Source organism: Lepidochelys kempii, chromosome 3 (assembly GCF_965140265.1).
Source record: "Lepidochelys kempii isolate rLepKem1 chromosome 3, rLepKem1.hap2, whole genome shotgun sequence".
NCBI classification, from domain to species: domain Eukaryota; kingdom Metazoa; phylum Chordata; order Testudines; family Cheloniidae; genus Lepidochelys; species Lepidochelys kempii.
This window is the reverse complement of record NC_133258.1, coordinates 146,393,295-146,415,252: the sequence shown is the minus strand read 5'-3', so window position 1 is coordinate 146,415,252 and position 21,958 is coordinate 146,393,295. Positions and strand designations below refer to the sequence as shown.

Below are 21,958 nucleotides of genomic sequence, written 5' to 3'. Positions count from 1 at the left end.
GCCTAAAGCTAGGTTCCTAAATCTGTATTTTGGTACATAAAAAAGTGGAGAGATTTTCTGAAGTGCTGAGCCTCTAATACAGGGGTGGACAAACTTTTTGGCCCGACGGCCACATCTTGATATGGAAATTGTATGGCAGACCATCAATGCTCATGAAATTGGGGGTTGGGAGGGTGTGAGGGCTGCAGCTGGAGGTGTAGGCTCCGGGGTGCGGCCAGAAATGAGGAGTTCAGGGAGTGGGAGTGGGCTCCAGGCTGGGGTTGCGGTGTGGGGAGGAGTGAGGGTTCTGAGGCGGGGCTGAGGATGAGGGGTTGGGGGTGCAGGAGGGTGCTCCGGGCTGGGACCGAGGGATTCGGAGGGCGGGAGGGGGATCGGAGTGGGGTAGGGGGTTGGGGCGTGGGAGGGAGTCATGGTGCAGGCTCTGGGGTGTGCTTACCTCAAGCAGCTCCCAGAAGCAACAGCATGTCCCTCCTCTGGCTCCTACGCGGAGGCACGGCCAGGCGACTCCACACGCTGCCCCATCCGCAGGTGCCACCCCTGCAGATCCCACTGGCCATGGTTCCTGGCCAATGGGAGCTACGGGGGCGGCACTTGGGGCAGAGGCAGCGTGCGGAGCCCCCTGGCTGCCCCTATGTGTAGGAGCCAGAAGGGGGACATGCTGCTGCTTTTGGGAGCTGTGAGGAGTGAGGCAAGGCTCTGACCCCGCTCCCCGGCTGGAGCGGGGCAAGCCCCGGAACCCACTCCCCAGTGGGAGCTCGAGGGCCGGATTAAAAAATCTGGAGGGCCGGATTCGGCCCCCGGGCCGTAGTTTGCCCACCCCTGCTCTAATAGCACCAAGTGAAGGCCACAGATTGGCTCTTGAATTCAGAATTCTCAAGCTGCTTGCAAGAAACAAAGAGAATGCACCTCAGCTTTTCAAGATTTTCAAAACCCTCGAGATTTACAAGGAAGAAAAATATGCCAAAGGCAAAGAAAATGTGGCTGGTCAAGCTACTGAAAGGGAAATTATTGTCTTAAAAATTATTTCAAAAACCCCTCTTCAAAACAGGTTAGTAGGAGCTCTATTCTCCATAATAAATCTCATATATTTTACTTTAGATTTGGAAAATCTAAACCTCTTCCTCCAATTTTAATTTTAAAGCAAGTTGTAAATAAATGTACAGGCCCTAATTCAGCAAAGCACTTAAGCACATGTTCTAAGACTAAGAAAAAGAACCAAAAACATACAGTGAACTCTAAAAACAGTTCAACACCAGTAATACTTAATTTAGCAAATGCTTTGTTAGCTAGATAATAAGTGTAAGAAAGAAAATTTAAGAAGAGGAATAATTAGACAAACAAATATGAGTTTTTAATATCAACATATTCCCTTTTTCTGCCTCCCTCCCTTTCCTGAGCGTTAAGCATCTTAACATGTAAAACTATTTGTTTCTTCACAAACAAACAATAGTGCCTTGTGATGTGGGGCTTTTATTCTGCTCAGGTGGGATAAAGGGATCTTTAAAAAATAGAAACAGACACACTGGAGAATCTTTCCACAGAACAGAATTTCCCATGTGGGTTAGGGTTGGCAGAATGACCCTATTCTGCCACCCTCAACACCACCACCCCACAACCTCTAGCTCTTCACAACTGGTGTAATGTTCATACAGGGCTGTTACAAGTTGATACATCTTAGAGCAGCTCCAAGGCTGCTGTAACTAGTGTGCCAGGGGCCAGAATTCAGGATGTGCAAAGAGCCACCTCTCACACGCTCTCCTCCTCCACCTAAATGTTTAATAAAGGTATTGATAAATGACCAGGTTGCTGCCCTGCAGATTTCCTCAGTTGAAGCATAACCTTTCTGCCCAGGATGTCACCAGAGATCTTGCAGAGTGTGCTTTGATTCCTTCAGGAATAGGTTTGCTGAATGCCTTGTATAGTTTGAAGAGGTTTGCACAATGCCTAACAATCCATCTGGTCAGGGATTGTTTGCATGCCCAAAGACTGTGGCATTTTGGGAAAAACAAAACAAACAAGGAGCACGACTGCAAGATCTTTAGAGCTATAGATATATCCAGATTGTGCGACAGCAGAATGCTGTGGATTTGGACAGAACGATTGGAGGATCACTGCCATGTGAAGCATGGAAAGATGAATTCAAATTTATGAATCTATACAAGTCTGACATATTGTTATGGGGACCAAACCGTTCACTCAGTCAGCCGGTGTGTATATATGCACAACGACATCTAACTTTAACTTTTGGCCAAGTTCAGTTTTTACTTTATCACTCTGTGATAATAGAGCTTTATATGGTGCATGTAATTTTTGGAAGTATCTCAGTTTATCCTTAATGCGTCCCAGTCTGTTAAATCTCCCAAATTCTTTTAAAATCTCTTCTGTATTCTGTTCAAAAGGAAAGTTATATATACATTTGGCAATCTGCATTTTCCAGCTGCTATTCTCCCCCAGCACATTCTCCATTATTTCAAAACTCTACTGTAGTGGTTCTCAACTGGGGGTCTGCATCCCCAAGGGGCCTCAAGCAGGAAACCAGAGCCCAAGCCTCACCACCCCACGCGGCTAAAACCCCGAGCCCTGGCACCCGCCACCATGGGCCTGAAGCTAGGAGCCCCAGCAGCCCCCACCACAGCGGTGAAGCCGGGAGCCCTTGGGGAGCAGTAACCACAGGGGACTTCTCCTGGCGCACAGCCTCTAGGTATTGCCTCCCTACACCATGAGCTACCCTCCTGCCTGCACACAGTCCCCAGCTATCCCCTCCCTGCACCCTGAGCTACCCACTGCCCGCACACAGTCCCCAGCTATCCCCTCCCTGCACCCTGAGCTACCCCATTGCCCGCACACAGCCCTGAACCATCATGTCATAAGCGAAGACTGACCTGCCCTGGAGCGGGGAGTGGAAGGCTGAAATAGAGGCCAAGTGGTCCTTAATCAATGGAGGGATAACCCTTGGAGCTTGAGGGTCAGAAGGATCGCCTGCAGCGAGGCCCGTTCAGCCCAGATACCTTGGTGTGAGGACCAGCATGTGAACCTTTTCCATTTGGCCAGATAGGTCACTTTGGTGGAAGGCTCTCTGCTACCCAACAAGACATGTTGGACCCAGGCCAAACATTCCTGCTCTTCCACATTCAGTCATGCAGTAACCAGGCTGTCAAGTGCAGCACCACCAGGTTTGGGTGCAGAAGACTGCCGTGGTTCTGGGACAGCAGATTCGGCTAACGAGACCAGCTGCAGTGGGGCGGCTACCGAAAAAATCCAGCTGTGTGCTGAACCAGTGCTGGTAAGGCCAAGCCGGGCTATCAGGATCACCTTCGCTTTGTTGTGTTTGATCTTCATAAGGACTCTGTTGATCAAGGCACTGGGGGGAAGCCATACATCAGAGCCCCCGATCATAGGAGCAAAAAGGAGTCCGACAGAGAGCCCCTGTTCACCCACCCCGAATCGAGCACCTGGGGAGTTTCCCACCTCCGGAAGATTACACCCACCACCTCCAGATGGAGCAACCACTCGTGGCAAGAAGAGAAGGTCAAGCTGAGGCCCCAGGCACTCCAATAGGGCCACTGTACCAGCCACTGGCCCTGCTGCCAGAACAGCATCATGTAGATCGACGTAGCCTCAGGTGCCCAATTGTGCTGGTGCTGCCTCGGCAAGGGGCTGAACTCCCTTTCCATGCCAAAGGAATCCCATTCCTGTGACCACCGTTGGGCCGTTGATTCCTGAGCGTGGCAACTAACCGTCACTGTGGGTGAACAATGCCTCGAATAGGTAGATGGGTGCTGAGAGCAGGGGGATCGGTACCACATCAGAGAACATTCCCACGGTGTAGGTGACGATCATCGACATTGTGCAGACAGTTGGCAGGAGAGTGACTAGTGCTGGCCATATGATGACCGATGTCTCCCTCTGGGAAAATCTCGTCAAGAGGGAGGAGACCAGAAGCGCCATGCCAGAAATCTTAAATGTCGAACCAGTGACCTGAGCTGTTGTAGAGACCTGGGGCATGGCGACAGAGAGCATTGCCTCAGCTCCGGGGACCGGCAGCATTCACTCACCTCTGGGGTGTTATTACGACTGGCTTGCCCTCGTAGGGAGCCTTTGCTGGGTCCATCGCAGTGCACAGTGCTGGCTGTGTTTGGAGAGTCCTTTGCTCTCTGGGAAGGCATCGGCCCCACTATGGGTCTGGGTTCCCTACCACTCATGGAATCAGTGGCGGATCCCTCGTGGGGGTTAGGGGCCCCCTCAGGGGTGATGGGGGGGCGTCTCCATGGAGCTCTGGGGTGGATCGGTGGCCGAAACTGGGTCCTTTACCCGATACCCCTTGGCCTTTCTTGCCTGGAACTGGGGAGTCACACTTCGACTTCTTCTTGGGCACTGGAGAAGGGGAGCGGTACTGGATAGAGCCCAGTGCCCAGGATGCACCACTCACCAAGGACGAAGTACTGGGAGTCGAGTATGGTTGGGAAGGCTCAGAGGCTGGGCGGAGAGCACCCTCCATGTGGATGGCCCTCAAAAGGATGTCGCACACTTTGTGTGTTCTGGGACGAAAGTTCTTACAGATGCAATACTTCTTCACATGTGATTCCCCCAAGCACTTCAGGCAGCTGCTATGGAACAGGGCTTAAAACCCAGAGACTGGGGCAAAGTCCCTACCATGACTCTAACTTACCAACTACAGTACTTAACACCTACTCCACTAACTGCTTTAAACAAACTATTTACAAGACACTAAAACTCAAAGAAAAGGAGAGAACCACTGAGCACTTGCTAGACAAGGGAAAAAAGGCGCTCTGACCAACCACCACAGATGGTAAGAAGGAACTGAGAGGGCCTAGGGCCGGCGGCGCCTAATATACCAATGCATAAGCACAGCACTCCAGAGGGCATCACAGCCAACCCCACAGATACCACACTAAGGGAAAAAAATCTCTGACAATTGTGCACATGGGTACACACACACTAGAATAGAATCAACATGAGCAAGCACTCAAAGAAGAACTCAATATTCTTCCTTTCCCACCCTCAGCTTAGAAAGCTGGATATCAGCAGGCTTTAGCTTCCTGTCATATTACATTTGCAGTCTTACAAAGACTGCGACATTCTATGGCTACTATTTCTGAAGTAAAAGAGCAGAAAAAAAGCTTGAAGGCTGTCTTTATAAAGGTACAGAGAAGGGTACAAAAGGTGTAAGGAGTTATAATTCTGATATTGGAATACCACGGCAAGGTAAATAAATGTACTCGGGAAACAGGCTTTTGGAAAAGTGAAAAACTTTTCACTTCTTAAATCATATTTCAGAATAGCTTGTCCAACTATCCCCAAAACGTTGAAGAAGAAAAAAAACAAAACAAAAACAAAACTTTCCTCATGCAGAATGCCACACAAGAAAATTTAGTACAATTTCTTCAGCTTTGGTTAAGTTTGAGGAAGGGATCAAAAGCAATCTTATAATGGAAATAGAGTTATACTCTTAATTTGGCTAAACTATTTTCTCTCAAAACGGAAGCAAAGCCTGGAAACCTTTTAAACTTTACTTGGCCAGTTCTATGAAGTACCGTAAAGAGTCCTTGCAAACCACCTTAAGTCTGCAGGTGCCTCTAAAAACCTTTATGTCCTAGGACTTGATCAGTTCCACTATACTTCTAATGAAGCCACTTATGTCAATGAGTTTCTCCAGGTTGAATCCATATTATGTATTATACAGTATCTCTCCTGGGTACATGTAAGTATCAAAACTATAAAGTCAGGTAAGCCAAACCTCACTTGAATCAGGGAGTTGGTTGAGGAAATGGAATAAGCTCCAATATAAAACTTTCCAAAACAGTAAACCACCACCAACTAAAAGAAACAAGACAGTCTGTTATTTTGCCTCATCACGTGGCCTGGGACCTTGTCTCCTGGAGACATTTTCTCTTCCCCAAAATGAAGGAGCAATAAAAAAAGGGGAAGCATACCTTTTGCCAGATAAACTAAAGGATTAGATATGCACTAATAACCACACTGAGATGTAACCCAAGATCATACTATGCTAGCTTTCACTCATTTACAGGATTTGTGGCTGTTACTAAAAAGAAATCTAAACAAAGCCTCTATCCTTGGACCTGGCAACGTATCCCACTAAAGCATGGAACACACACTCCTGACTTGTTTATCTGAAATTAAGGCAGACCCAAACAGAATTACAATTAATCTTGCTTTTGGTCCTCCACGAAAAGAGAAACCCCCAGCCTTTAGGGCAGCATTTCTCAATGTGGAGCACAGATGGTGTGGAAGATGTATAAATTAAGACGACGGGGCCTTTCACACTACATGGTGAGACTGAAGGAGGTTGTGATTGAGCCTCATTTCAGGAAAATGAAATCAACTTTTAAAAATTTGGCAAAAGCTGCTTTAAATTATTCCAAAACTGGGGTCTATTAATTTTCACAAAGGCAAGGTATGACAGCTCAGCAAATTATCACAAAGCTAATACCCATAACTGCTCTGCAGCTAGATTCCTTGAAGAGGAAAATTATTTAGGTGTCAAGTATTAACATGATAACCCAAAACAAACTATATTTTGGGTTTACAAGTTTTGCTAGTAATGACTAACTGCTAAATAATTAGCTCTAGCAATGTTAGATTCCTTGGTTCTGGTGATATGTGGGAAATCCAAAGCTAAAATTTAGGTCTACAGTTTAATGGATGCAGGGGATTTAGGGCCAGATCCTCAAAGGCCAAAGGGGACATAGGCCATAGATCCTTAACTGAAATAAAAGGGAATTATGCACCTAAATACCTTTTCAGGATCTGGACCTTAATATCTGCTGCTACTTCAGTAGCTAGACACTGACTGGGTACAGATGGCTAAATTTTCAATAGCGGTCTCTAATTCTGAGTGCTTTATTTTCGAAGGGTCTAATGTTAGTGGATTTTCAGAGGCATTGTGCTCAACTGTGACAATTGACAGGGCACTATAAGTGATTTTTGGGAGAGCAACAGGCGTTGGGGCAAGTACCTCAAGGAGGTACCTTTGTCTTTACTTTAATAATTTGACATTCAAATTTGGTTTACCTTCTCCATAAGAATGCCTTGCAGTAGTTATATCAAAGCAATAACCTTTTTAACCTTAAGTAAAATAATGGTTGGAGAGACTGGAGAGGAAACCACAGTTGCAGGTTAATTTATATCTCATCTAAGATCTAGGTAACAGTCCTGCTAAATATGATATCTTGTAGTTATTGTAGATTAGGATTCAGTTTTACATTCTCATACTTTGTGTCCCCTTGCCCTCTTGCTGTAAGATACAAGTATCTTTGCTCATGTTATCTATTATTTTGTGTATCATGCCCTTCTCAGTGAAGCCTTCCTATTGTTTCTCCCTCCTTTGGGCTTATTACTCATTTAAATGCCTCAGAAATCTGTCTACATGTGGATGCCATCATCATTACAAACATGATGCAAACCTTTGGATCACTGTACAATCAATGACATCTTTCAGTTACACTACCTTTGATTAAGCTTTATTGTCTTGCCTCCTTGTCTATGTACTTAGCATTATATCCAATTTTACTGATAATCTTTCAGTTTCTTTCCAATCAACATGTGGTACTTGAAATAATTCCTTTGAACTAGATGGGGAAGGGATCTGCCTCAAGGGATTCATTTCCATGGCCTGTCTTTGATCAAACATTTCTTTTGGCCTGAAATCTATTACAATTTAGAAATCTCTTCATCCCAGGACACTTCTGTCTTCCTGACTATATTGCTAGCCAATCTGAGACAGAATTTAATTCCCTTTTAGTCATTAGTTATTACATTTTGTTTTACATTTAACAAATCCACTTAATAGATGATCACAGCTTCAATCATCACACAGCCCTTTCTAAATAACCAGACCCAACTCTACCTATGGCAGGAGTCTTTGCCCATTCCCAAACACTGGCAAAAGTACACAGTTTTAAAAACAGATTCTTGCAAACTGAAGAGATCAAAGCTCTTTTGAAGGAGACCTTTGGAATCACTGACCGAAGTCTCAAACCAGTCTACGCCACATGTATCCCAAGCAACAATGGGAAGTCTCACACACATTGTGAAATTCAAACTCCTATCCCCATGCTAAAGTGGTTATTGGAAGGGCTAAAACAATACTTTGGTTCAAACCCAGTGAAAGATAAACTTAGACTTCAAATGGAGTTGGGTCACAGAAAAAATAAACACCAAAATAAGCAGGGAGGCAAGGGAGAGCAAAGGTTACAGGTTAGAATTAGGCCTCCTTGAAATCCTTTGGTCCAGCTTGGGTCCATGAAATAGGACCTTTCTAGCAATGTGAATGACATGCTGTCAATATAGAAACTTCTGCTGGTAGTTCCCTTGTAGGCAGAAAAGACTGCATATCTGAAGAAGGTTCCATTCACCAGGCTTTTATAAACACGTCAGCAGCTTTCTTTTGAGCCCAAAACTTAACTTCATGCACCTGATGTAAATTCAAAGGTAAGACAATAACCCATGTTTGAAAGAAGTGTGGTTTTACTCCACCATTTGTAAATGCACATGCCACTGGTAAGTCAAATTCATAATTGTGGAACTCCAGGTCTGCCTTTTTGTGTATGAACACTGTTTCCACACAAAGTCTGAATTCCTTTTCTCTGGATTTAGATTAGGGGGAAAATGATCTGAGAATCTCTCTAAACTCCCTCTGATACATGTGTACTTCTAGAAAAAAGGGAGGAGAAGGCCCAGCTGAAGACTGTACCACACCTATGTGGGAGAGAGGAAGCTGCTGAGAGACCTCATAAGCCCTTCTGGAGAGCCAGAGAAAGGCACATGAAGTTCTAAAATTGAAGCGGGAAAGAGAATAGATTCCCCACATTTCCACAGCCAGAGTATAAGTCTGCAGGTGGGTGCCTGCACATGCACACACTAGCAGTGATGATCAGTTTTTGAGCACTGATTATGGAGATTTAAATAGGATCATTCCATTGAAATCACCTAAAAATCAACAAGCCCAGTAACAAAATACACCAAGAATAAATTGTCATAATACTTGCAATGGGAATAAGTAATCCATATTAACATTCTCCCATTCTTTTTCTCTACTTTTACCTGGATGCTTTAAAAAACAACCACCACTAAAAAACTACACAAACAAAATCTTTATTGCTCTAAAACTCTGTTCCAAAATTCTGTTTTTAATGTGAGACAAAAATTATACTCTACCAAAGTTAGCAGATACAGTGCATGTTGTAATTTATCAAATTTTTGAGTAGATGAAAGTGCTAGAATGGCAAGGAGATGAAACTAAAAATTTAATGTAGTCTCTCAAGCTTACATTTAGAGTTACACAAATGTTGGAAAAAAAGATGACAAAATCATCTCAGCTCACATTTAAAGTACTGACAGCCGATGGAAAACTGAGCAATATTTCAATGATATATGCGCTAGACAAGATAGAGTACATGCTAATAATTTAAATTTTTAATTTAGCTTGTGCTAAAAAATGACATCCTTACCTTTCACACTGTGCTAAATGAATAATGAGTGATGATACATTCTGGAGACAACTTCAATTTTTAAAATCAATACGGAGACTTATCCAAACTGAAAATTTCAGAGACAAATTTGATCACACTGAATGGTAAATTTATCAAAAGTGTTGATACAATAAAGCCACTGCACCTTTCAGCTCTTCGGTTACAGAGTTACTAGTAATGGTAATTCTTGGAGAGAATTATATCAATATTCACATTATTGGAATAAATTTGTCCTAGGCTTGCAAGCTTGGAATCTTCCAGAGAACAATATTTGGGCCATTCACCCTCTCATGCCTCCTCGCCTTATGTATGTCTCCAAGGGTGTAAAAAGGACGTGTGGTCCCAACTGTCCTTCAGAAGATACAGGTAGGGAGTGTGACTATGTAGAAGCAACACTTTTGAAGAACTACAATAACTTGTAAGTACTTTCTCTTTCTCCCTTCGGGTGCCTCTGGTCTTAAAGTCTATGAGTTTGTGAGTCAGGGAGGAGACAGAACGGGGTCTCTTTCCATATGTTCTCTGAGCCCAACCACCAAGTTAGCCCTCCTAAGACTTGTAAACCACCTGTAAAAAGGACTGTGACCTTTTTTGTCCATGGAGTATCTGGCTACTGTATACACGAACTTCAGCCACAGTTGTAAGGGCTGAAGATTAAATCTGGCAAATGGTGTCACATACCTACATGCCAACACATGGCATAAAAGACGCATATATGTATGCACGGGAGCACAAGGCAGCATAGGGCGCATGTGTGGCCCCAATCACCACTGCTACTCAAAAAGTTCCAGTCTTGTGCACATGAAGTGCATGTACAAGTATAGCAGAATCCACAGTAACACAAATGTGCAAAAAAAAAAAATCATAATTCCCTCGATCTCACCCTGACAAGCTCCAAAGGCATTTCTTCAGTAGTGAAACTTCTGGGGAGAGCCCACTTTTAAGGTGGGTCTTTCACCTATAAGCAGCAGGCAAGGCAAGCATGTCATCTTTCTTTCAAAAGCTATTTTGAGCCAGGGGAGTTGCCCTCATTTGCTCTGTCTCTGACTGCTCCACTCCCACTTCTGAGGGACTGAGCTTATTCAGCTTGGCAGCAGGACATGCATAGACCTGTAAAAGTTAGGTTTGTCTTGTTGCAGCCCAGCAAGAATAAAGTTAGGGAAAATGGAAGGTTTAAGTCTCCAAACACTTGGTTACCACCAATCTTTCCAACCGGTGAGTAACTACTTACTAAAGCAGAACAATATCCAAACACACCAAATTATTTTGGAAATTTCAAATTTATTATTGAACTTCTGGTAAGAGGAATGTATGGTAAAACAAAATACATAAAAATAAAACCTAAATCTCAATTAAACTGATAGATTGCAGTCCATAAACCATGCTGCTAATTGGTAAAAATCAATTTAATTGAATAATGACATAAGATGTTATGAAGAGTGACGTTAAAACCTAGCAGAGGCAATAAAATGGTATATGGTTTTATCACTTTGGACTGTGGCACAGAGATATTTATCTACGCATCTTCTGTTTTTTCTAAAATTAATAACAAATGCACCAGAAAGCTCAGGAGAGATTAAAATGTTTACTGTACCTCAATCGGTTGGTGTAGGTATCCACACATGTCTTCATTTTAGCCAATAAAGTGCCAACAGAAGCTTGAGATTCCAACTGCTCTTCCTCCTCCTCTCCATTTTCTCCAGACAGAGGCAGCAACAGTGGCACCATAGAGGTGCAGGAGGCAATAGCACGGAGCAACTCTAGCAGAGCTCTGTAAAGAGGAACATGCCTGGCCATATCCAAAACTATAAGAGAGAAAATAAATATTTTATAAAGTCAACAAAAAGGTAAAAATAATATACCTTCCAATCGGACCTCAAATGGCTGAAAACAATAGTTTGATTTTTCCCCTTAGAATAGAATAGAATAATATCAGGGTTGGAAGGGACCTCAGGAGGTCATCTAGTCCAACCCCCTGCGCAAAGCAGGATCAATCCCCAGTTTTTGCCTCAGATCCCTAAATGGCCCCCTCAAGGATTGAACTCAAAACTCTGGGTTTAGCAGGCCTATCCTCTCATTCAGTGAGAGTCAACCTTTTAGATGTGTCACACTGCAAAAGAGCAGAGAGAAAGAAGGGGAAAAACCTCAAAGTAACACACAGGGCCCAAAACGGTAGACAAAGCTAAACCCCAATACAATGACTGAAAAAAGTGAACAGGAAAAAACTGTAACTAAACTATGTTTTAAAATTGCATATTACATTAGACTTCACTTACTAGTATATTTTACCAAAGCTGGCATTGTATATGATGTAAGTTTCAGTGCATGCATTTATTATAAGAGCAACTGTAGGTAGAAATAAATATTTCATTAAAAACCAAGGACTTCCAAATAATTCAAATAAATGCACACACTTTAAAAGATCTCTCCCCTCATGATATTTATTTTTCTTTTCCATTCATAAGTTCAAATATCTCATGAATGTCCTTTCTCAACTGAATTTCATATCATTATAGAAATCCTCAAAATGTAGCAATACTCAGATACTTTACTCAGCTGTTTCCTCTGTCCCCAGGACATACTATTTTTAACAACACTGAAAAGGAAAACTATGGCTCTAGTTCAGAGTATTCACAAATGAATGCGTTTATGATAAAATAAATTTCTGCTTTCTCTAGCAAAAAAAATTAACTGACAACTTGCATTAGTAAAAGGTTGAACCATATAGGAGCACTTTTATGTTTCATTTAGCACACCTTACCCTTGAAGCTAAGGCATACTACAAGTTTTCATTTCTTATTACCAGTTCCTTAACTCTAAATAGAAGATGAGACAACTAACATCCATCCAAAATCATAGAATTTTAAGTCTGAAAGGGACCCCAAATGATTATCTAGTCCATCTCTGAGGCAGGATTAAATATACCTAGGCCATCCCTGAAAGATATTTAACCTCTTCTTTAAAATCTCCAACGATGGTGTCACGTTTTGGGGTGCAATCCATTCCAGTGAGAGGTGGGAGTGCTTTCTGAAAACCAAGCTTTTGTCTCAAAATGGGCCCCCAGAATTGGAGAATCACATACAATCACTAGTCAGTTCTGAAACTCATGGTCTTCACATTTGATTTTAGAGATCTGTACACAAATGCAAGGAGTTTGGGGAATAAACAGGGAGAACTGGAAGTATTAGTATTAGTGGTGGGGGGAAGGGAGGAGGTGTTGCCTTATATATTAAAAATGTATAGACTTGGATTGAGGTTGAGATGGAAATAGGAGACAGAATTGTTGAAAGTCTCTGGGTAAGGACAAAAGGGGTAAAACACAAGAGGGATGTAAGGGTCTACTACAGACCACCTCACCAGGAAGAAGAGGTGGATGAGGCTTTTTTTAAACAGCTAACAAAATCATCCAAAGCACAGGACTTGGTGATGGGTAACTTCAACTACCCAGACATCCGTTGGGAAAATAACACAGCAGAGCACAGATTATCCAACAAGTTCTTGGAATGTATTGGAGACAAATTTTTATTTCAGAAGGTGGAGAAAGCTACTAGGGGAGAGGCTGTTCTAGATTTGCTTTTGACAAATAGGGAGGAACTGGCTGAGAATTTGAAAGTGGAAGGCAGCTTGGGGGAAAGTGATCATGAAATGGTGGAGTTCATGATTCTAAGGAATGTTAGGAGGGAGAACAGCAAAATAAAGAATGGATTTCAAGAAAGCAGACTTTAGCAAACTCAGGGAGTTGGTAGGTAAGATCCCCTGGGAAGCAAGTCTAAGGGGAAAAACAATTGAAGACAATTGGCAGTTTTTCAAAGACACATTATTAAGGGCACAAGAGCACACTATCCCACTGTGTAGGAAAGATAGGAAGTATGGCAAGAGACCACGGTGGCTTAACCAGGATATCTTCAATGATCTAAAAATCAAGTCTCCTACAAAAAGTGGAAACTAGGTCAAATTACAAAGGATGAACAAATAACACAAGTATGTAGGGATAAAATTAGGAATGCCAAGGCACAAAACAAGATCAAACTAGTTAGAGACAAAGAGTAACAAGAAAACATTCTACAAATACATTAGAAGCAAGAGGAAGACCAAGGACAGGGTAGGACTGTTACACAATGTGGGGTGGGAGAGAAATAACAAAAAATGTGGAAATGGCAGAGGTGCTTCTTTGTTTCGGTTGTCACCAAGAAGATTGGTGGTGATTGGACGTCTAACATAGTGAATGCCAGTGAAAATGAGGTAAGATCAGAGGCTAAAATACGAATATAACAAGTTAAAAATTACTCAGACAAGTTAGATGTCTTCAAGTCACCAGGGCTTGCTGAAATGCATCCTAGAGTACTCAAGGAGCTGACTGAGCCAATATCTGAGCCATTAGCAATCTTTAAAAAGTCATGGAAGACGGGAGAGATTCCAGAAGATTGGAAAAGGGCAAATATAGTGCCAGTCTATACAAAGGGAAATAAGGACATCTCGGGAAATTACAGACCAGTCAGCTCAACTTCTGTACTCGGAAAGATAATGGAGCAAATAATTAAGCAATCAATTTGCAAACATCTAGAAAATAGTAACTTGGTAAGTAACGGTCAGTTACAGTCTCGCATGACCTTCTCATAAAAAAGCTAGGAAAATACAACCTAGATGGAGCTACTATAAGGTGGGTGCAAAACTGGTTGGAAAACTGTTCCCAGAGAGTAGTTATCAGTGGTTCACAGTCATGCTGGAAGGGCATAACGAGTGGGGTCCTGCAGGGATCGGATCCGGGTCCGGTTCCGTTCAATATCTTCATTAATGATTTAGATAATGGCATAGAGAGTACACTTATAAGGTTTGTGGACAATACCAAGCTGGGAGGGGTTGCAAGTGCTTTGGAGGACAGGATTAAAATTCAAAATGATCTGTTCAAACTGGAGAAATGGTCTGAAGTAAATAGGATGAAATTCAATATGGACAAATGCAAAGTACTCCATTTAGGAAGGAACAAATCAGTTGCACACATACAAAATGGGAAATGACTGCCTAGGAAGGAGTATTGCGGAAAGGGATCTGGGGGTCATAGTGGACCACAAGCTAACTATAAGTCAACAGTTTAACACTGTTGCAAAAAAAAAAAAAAAAGCCATCATCATTCTGGGATGTATAAGCAGGAGTGTTGTAATGAAGACACCATGCTGATTAGGTCTCAACTGGAGTATTGTGTCCAGTTCTGGTCGCCACATTTCACCCAAGATGTGGACAAACTGGAGAAAGTACAGAGAAGAGCAACAAAAATGATTAAAGGTCTAGAAAACATGATCTATGAGGGAAGATTGAAAAAACTGGGTTTGTTTAGTCTGGAAAAGAAAAGACAGAGGGGACAGTTTTCAAGCACATAAAAGGTTGTTATAAGGAGGAGGGAGAAGAATTGTTCTTTTTAACCACTGAGGATTAGGACAAGAAAAAATGGGTTTAAATTGCAGCAAGGGGGGGGGGGGGGGTTTGGGTTGGACATTAGGAAAAACTTCCTGTCAGGGTGGTTAAGCACTGAAATAAACTGTCTTGGGAGGCTGCTGAATCTCCATCATTGTCTAACCTGCTCTGTAGAATCTTCAAACACCATTCAGGGATGGTCCAAATAATACTTAGTCCTGCCACGATGGTCCAAATAATACTTAGGTACTGGACTAGATGACCCCTCAAGGTCCCTTCCACTCCTATGATTCTATGTCTCCACCCCTTACTTCTTGGGGTAAGGCTCAAGAAACTGCAGTTCAAGAAGTGACTGAACTATAAAAGTGAGGGGCAAAATCAACCCACGTTCTTTTTCCTTAGCCATTTATCTCTTCCACAAGACGATGAAAGAAACAGCCTATGGACTTTGGGAGTAGATCCTGACCTGAAATTTGGTCAGCTCTGTTGCTGGGAGCATGTGGTAAGAATTTCACCTTAAACCAAGTCTAGTATGTAAAGTTTAGAACATGTTTTGTCTTTATTTTTCTTGAGACAATTTCTGACTTCAATGCCTTATATCTGTACTCATTTAAACCTATCTCCTTGTAGTTAAATAAACTTGTTATATTCTTTAATTAAAACAAATCCACTATTGTGAATTATTTGGGTAACTTCATTTAAGGCAGTCCATTGTATGTCAATCCCCTTAGAGAGGAAATGGACTAATACACCTAGACTGTTCAGGAAAGTGCTGGACAGCACAGAATACATGTTTTTTGGGGGAAATCTGGGACTGGAGTGTATTGGGGTTACTCTGCAAGTAGTAATCAAAACTGCTGGAAGTAACCAAGGCTGGTGGGGGTCAGAGTGGCTGGACCAGGGCTGTGGCTATACAAAGACACTCAAGCGTGTAACCTGCATGCTGTCTGGATATTTGTAAGGAGCCCAGGTTGGGAGCTACAGCAGCAAACCATTGTGAGGCATCCCAGGCTGCTGAGAAAAAAGAAACACTTGGATGATTAAAAAATCCAAGCGCTCTTGGACTGAAAGAGGGAGTTCCAAAACCAAGGACTCCTCATACAATGCCTAGCTAGCAGTTTCCTTTTATTTATATGGAGGGAACCAATTTCACATGATCTCTCACATAACCAAATTACTTTGTTTCCAGACTATACTATATTTTCTAATACTGACTTTAAATTTTCAAAAAGCCAAAAGAAACTATAATAATCACTAAGTCCTTTGAATGCCTGCTTGTTTTCTTCTCTGCTGCATGGCTGTCACTGATAGGACGTTTAACTTCTGGGTGATTGCTCTGTGTAGATCATTCTGCCCTCCCATCTTTCACAGGATAGTACTTTCCATTTCAAAAAGACTTACATGATTGTTATGTTGCGTTGTGGTTTCTTCTATGAAGTAAGCGCTATACCAAATTAGGTTCATTAAGATTTATATTAATCTTAATATTTTAATAATCTAGTCTTAATTTGGACCATGGAAGATCGTGTAGGGTATGACAACTGATTTCTTTTACCTCATATGTTGTCATATTTTTCTTTAGAGCAGGGAGCTACTCTGGAGTAAGTATCCCAACTGGTTTTGTTGATTAGAGTGTTTGTCTGGTTTTCATACAGAGTTTTTTTTCTTGTATATTCAGGGTTATGACCTGTACAAGTATCAACTTATCATCAAGTGAGCTAGTTAAAAATAAATAGTTTTGTGCCAAAAGCTCAGGTTCAATGTTACATCTCTCAGAAAAATTAGTTCAAGTATCTGCACTGGCTTTATACCTAGGTCAGCTGCTATATAGGATAGAAAATTAGCCAAACCTCTCTCATTCTGTTAGTATAGCTCCATCCATAACCATTACAGAACATCTCTATTTGGCCCCAGGAAACATACTTCAAATTTTCTCCCCCACCTCTACCCCGTGGACTTCAAGGGTATGACATACTGTATTCACATTAATGAATACAAATAATCCAATTACATCCATCCAGTAGGAAGTAACTATTAGAAAGCCTTAGGTTATTTTACCTACCTATAAGCATCTTGCGTCACAAATGAAAACAATCACATTATGCATTAAGGCCTATATCCAGCAACACAAATTTAGTTTAAAGTTCAGCAAAGCATGCTTAACCTTAAGCATGCGATCAAGTGCTTTGTGGAACAGGGTCCTAAATAATTGTTAAAAATCAGCTACATACATGTAGCCTTTGGATTTTAATAGCAAAATATGTTTTCCCATTGTCAAAAGTGGTTTACTTTCAATGTTAGCTCAATGAACACTTATGATGAAATCCTCACCCTATTAAAGTCAATGCGAGTTTTGCCATTGACTTAGGGAGAGCCAGGAGTTGCCCTTAAAATGCAAGTTTGACAGGCTATGAGGTAAAATGTGACCCACAGACTTTCGCTTTTTCACAAATTCTGTAGCTACTGCATGACTTCCAAGTATGAAATTCTGTGGATTTCCATATATAGTATGTTTTTAAAATTTAATAATATGGAAGAATAGGGTACAGGGATAAAGTTACCAGAAAACATTTTCTACCCCTTTCCTTTATTTACACCATAAATATACACATACATACATGACAACAGATTCCCATTAAAAATATATACAGTTGGACATATGACTATTCTCTATTTAGGGACCCTTATTTTGCCATCATTCTTAAGTACAAAGCGACAACAAAATATATATTTGATGTTGAACTATTACTGGATCATCTTTTGAGTTTCTCAAGTGTTTAAAATTCATACATTAAAGGGCAACACTCAGAAAAAGCTGGCAGTCTTGATGCACACAGCAGTGTTCAGAGAAATGACTACAGGACCGTGGATCAAAAAATTGAGGTAATCATTGCCAATGCTATGATAAGTGGTATGAGTCATCAATTGTGTTACTGGAGAACACACCCTGAACTTCCAAACTTCTCCTTGTTTCACCACAGGAGGCGGTAAAACCAGCACAAGTTCACAGTCAGATGCATGTTCTGAGACTTTATTTTGAAACCCACCTAAAAAGTGGTCTATTATGATGAAAGGTAAGTTTCTCTACAAAGGGCCAAACAGAAACAAATGTGTTTACATATTTCATACAAATGAGTACTACAACTTGAGTGATAATACTGCCTCTTAATTATGTTGGAGCACTCTTTCCTAGGTGAATATTTTAAGGTATATCAACGGCACCTCAAGCACATGGATAGGTGCGTGTACACACATGCAAATAAACAAACAAAGCATTCCTTTTAAGAAAATGGCATATCGAAAGTATCTAGCTTAATAGGGAATGATACTAACATTATTCATTATTCAGAATTGTTGGTTATTAACCAGATAGTCAAATCCTGAAATTAAATAATTACAAATGTCTGCACCAGTGAGCTGTCTCCAGCTGTTTTAACACTACTGCAATGAGTCCAAGCCTTCATGCACTGTGTGTTATTTATTTATACAAACAGCATGATTATTGCTTTTACTGACATTTGGCTCTCTCTAAAGTGTGTCTCATTTTAAAAAGGGAAAAAACATATAATCTTTAATAATACATAACAAACAACTGACATCACATCTGCTGAAAATGAAAGGCATAGCTGGTAGATAAATATAATTCTTGGAAACAGTTATCATAACTGCAGTGGCATAACGTCTCAAAGTCTTTTTTCACATCTGTACAATGTGAACTTTGAATAGTGTTGATTCAGGAAAAAAGCTTAAAGAGTTTAAAGCTTAAAGTGTTTTTATTCCATTGCTGCAATATTAGCAATTAAAACAAATTCTGATAGGAGAACTCTTCATAGACCACAAGTTTCAGAACTGACTAGTGATTGTGTCTCTCTCCAATTCTGGGAGCCCATTTTGATACCAAGACTTGATTTTCAGAAAGCACTAAGCATCCATGCTGAAAATTAGGCCCTTTTAAAGTGGTCTAAAGCAGAACAATCAAAAATTAATGCACCCAAAATCACAAGTCACTTTTAAAAATTTGGATCCTGGTTAACAGTCCCTGGATACCAAGAGTTGATTTAAAAAAAAAGGATAGTCTGAATAATTTAGAACTTATTTATGGTCTTGCAACATACCTAATTTGCATTACCAACATAGTAGTTTTTAAGTAGATCCAAAACAACGCATATATGATAGTAACCTAAATTCAAAGACCTGTGAAAAATATATTAATGGCAAGCAGTTTCTTAGAATAAAAACATCACTTTAAATGATATAAAGGAATAATATCACAAAGCTCAATAATCTAATGATTCTTTTGATTTCCTTTAATATTCTAAGATACTCAAACCAAGAACAGACAGGCCTAATGGCCCACTAAATAGATAATACTGAGCAGCACTAAATTATTTTTCCAAATCATTTAACATTCTGAATGCAGCTTAATTGGATAAGGATGAGAATACAGGACTTATATTTTACTTTTCAGTGGCAATGTATTTTAAAAATACTGCACAAAGAGAGCACATGCAAACATAATTTAAAAGACAGAAACAAAAAATATGCTGCAGTAACACCAATTCCAAAATATTCACGCCTAAAAACAAGTTAAGAAGAAACTGTCAAGAGAAAGGATGGAATATTAAATCTGAAACTATGTTGCAAGACCCCAAGGAAAGCTCTATCTTGCAAACCTTGAGGTCCACAGAAGGGAGCCTCTATCCTGCAAGCTTTAGAAGCCATGCAGCTTTTACATTATGACATATGCAGTGAGTAAACCAAAAGTTTCTTGCAGAGCCCTTGCAATATTCACTATGCTTCTTCACAAAAAGTTTATCTACATATCATTTTTGTACCAATTTAACTAGATTTTTTAACATGACATAGTTAAATCAGTGTAACACACTAGTATGGAGGCAGCTGTACTGATCCAGGGAGAACTGCCATACTAAATCAGACCCACACCTCCCAGTAGTCCAGTATCTTGTCCATGGCAGTGCTAACAGCAGCTACTTCAGAGGAAGATTCAAGAAATCCTGCAGAAGGGATTTATGAAGTAAATGGCCCACAATTCCCCAAAAATTAACAAACTGGTTTATGTACGAACTCATGACATTTATAGAACTTCTGAAACTTTGTTTAAAAAAATCTTTTATATCGACTCTGGATTTTCTTCTTATCCATAAGTGTCCAATCTTTTTCTGTATCCTGCTAATCTCTTGACTCCAATGATATCTTGTGGCAATGAATTTCACAGGCTAATTGTGCATTATGTGAAAAAACATTTCCTTTTTTGTAAGTTTTAAATTTGCCACATCTCAATTTTAATTCTCCTTGCTTTTGTATAACAAAGGGTGAACAGAAGTTCCCAGTCTACCATCTGTACACCATTAACCAGACTGTACATTTTTTATCACATTGCCTCTTATTCGTCAATTTTCAAGTAAGCAGCTCCAGTGTTTTGATAGGAGATTTTTCCCATGCCCCTAACTCATTCTCATTGACTATCTCTGAACCACTTAGTTTTTTGAGGGGTGGAGTTTTACCTCTAGATTGGGTAACCAGAACTAAACAGTATTCCAGGTGAGTGCATATCATTCATTTACCTCCCCACTGCCTCTCTCTCTCACACACACACACACACAACATTCCACAATAATGGTTGCTTTGTCTCGGAGCAGATAAGCAGCCGGCTGTCAGAAATGGAGATTTCAAAGGGCATATCCGCTTTCCTACAGCGAGTTCAAAACAATGAGAAGAGCGGCCACTTCACTTAAAGGGATTATGGGACGTTTCCGGAGGCTGATCAGAGCGCTGTAATGCAACACCTTGTTCACACTGATGCCTAGGCGTTTCAGCCGAGGCGCAACGAACGTTAATCTTCTCACCGAGGTGGAGTACCAGGAGCGCTCTAGCCATGGAGTCAGAGCGCTCTACATGCCTTGCCAGTGTGGACAGGTAGTGAGCTAAGGCGCCCGGGGCTGCTTTAATGCACTCTAACTCGCAAGTGTAGCCAAGCCCTTTGAGTACAGTCTTTCAACCAGTTGTGCACCCACCGCTTATTAATTTCACTAAGTTGTTCACTTATTTTTTTTTTTTACATCTTGTCTTAAATTCTGGGAAGGACTATGTTTTTGTTTGTGTATGTACAACAGCTAGTACAACTGCCCTCCATCCTGACTGGGACCTTTTGAGGCTACCATAAAACAATCTTCAGCTGACATTAGAAAAACCAATCCAACCACACACACTTCCTCAAGATTTACTGCAGCAATTCCAGCTCAACAACTGTATGTCAAGAATTAGTTTAAAGATATAAGGATATTAATTTTTGTTAATACAAACGTATTCATTTCGGGGGAAAAGGGTACTGTGCAGGTTTCATCAATGAGACAGTAAAACTTGAAGCATTAAAATGTAATATATCCTCACTGTCCTTTTGCTTATTAAACAGTTCAAATTCAATGTTTACTATCTCACTACTGCAATATGAACACACTTCCTAGTGGTTTTAACACCAGATCATTGTAAAACAGATCTTCAAAGCTCTCTCAAAATCAATTTTTACAGTATTTGTGGTATCTATAGAATATGTAATAACCTTAGTAATTATTGACAGGTTTCAGAGTAACAGCCGTGTTAGTCTGTATTCACAAAAAGAAAAGAAGTAAAAGGAGTATAATATAGTAATTATTGAGGGCTTCTAATTCTGATGCCATGGCATAATACTGTTCACAAGCCTGAAACCCTAAGGGTATTCAAGTTCAGAACAATTTCAAGAATCTCATTAGCACTCGGAAGAGTTTTAGAACAGCTAAGCACAGCACTGTTACGAGAAAAACAGAACAAAATATTACACAGTTTTATCTGTTTCTAACTAAAATCTTTAAACTCGTTCTTGTTGCCATAGACACTGCCAAACATTTAATGGCTTAAGAGAGTTTCCTAAAGGGCTGAGCTTTTGTTCCCACTGTTTCTAAATAATTTACAGCTGTAGGCTTTCCCCAGACCAGCTTCTTGACTGCACCTTTCCAAACATATGATCTATGAATACAGTC

General features: G+C 40.9%; 1 protein-coding gene across 1 annotated transcript in view; it reads right to left on the bottom strand.

The window, feature by feature from the left end:
- The window catches only part of BIRC6 (baculoviral IAP repeat containing 6), a 320,140-nt gene that overhangs the window by 46,387 nt on the left and 251,795 nt on the right, over positions 1-21,958 (bottom strand). Inside the window, 1 exon segment of the mRNA XM_073338417.1 lies at positions 11,104-11,314. Coding sequence (XP_073194518.1) covers positions 11,104-11,314 — 211 coding nt within the window.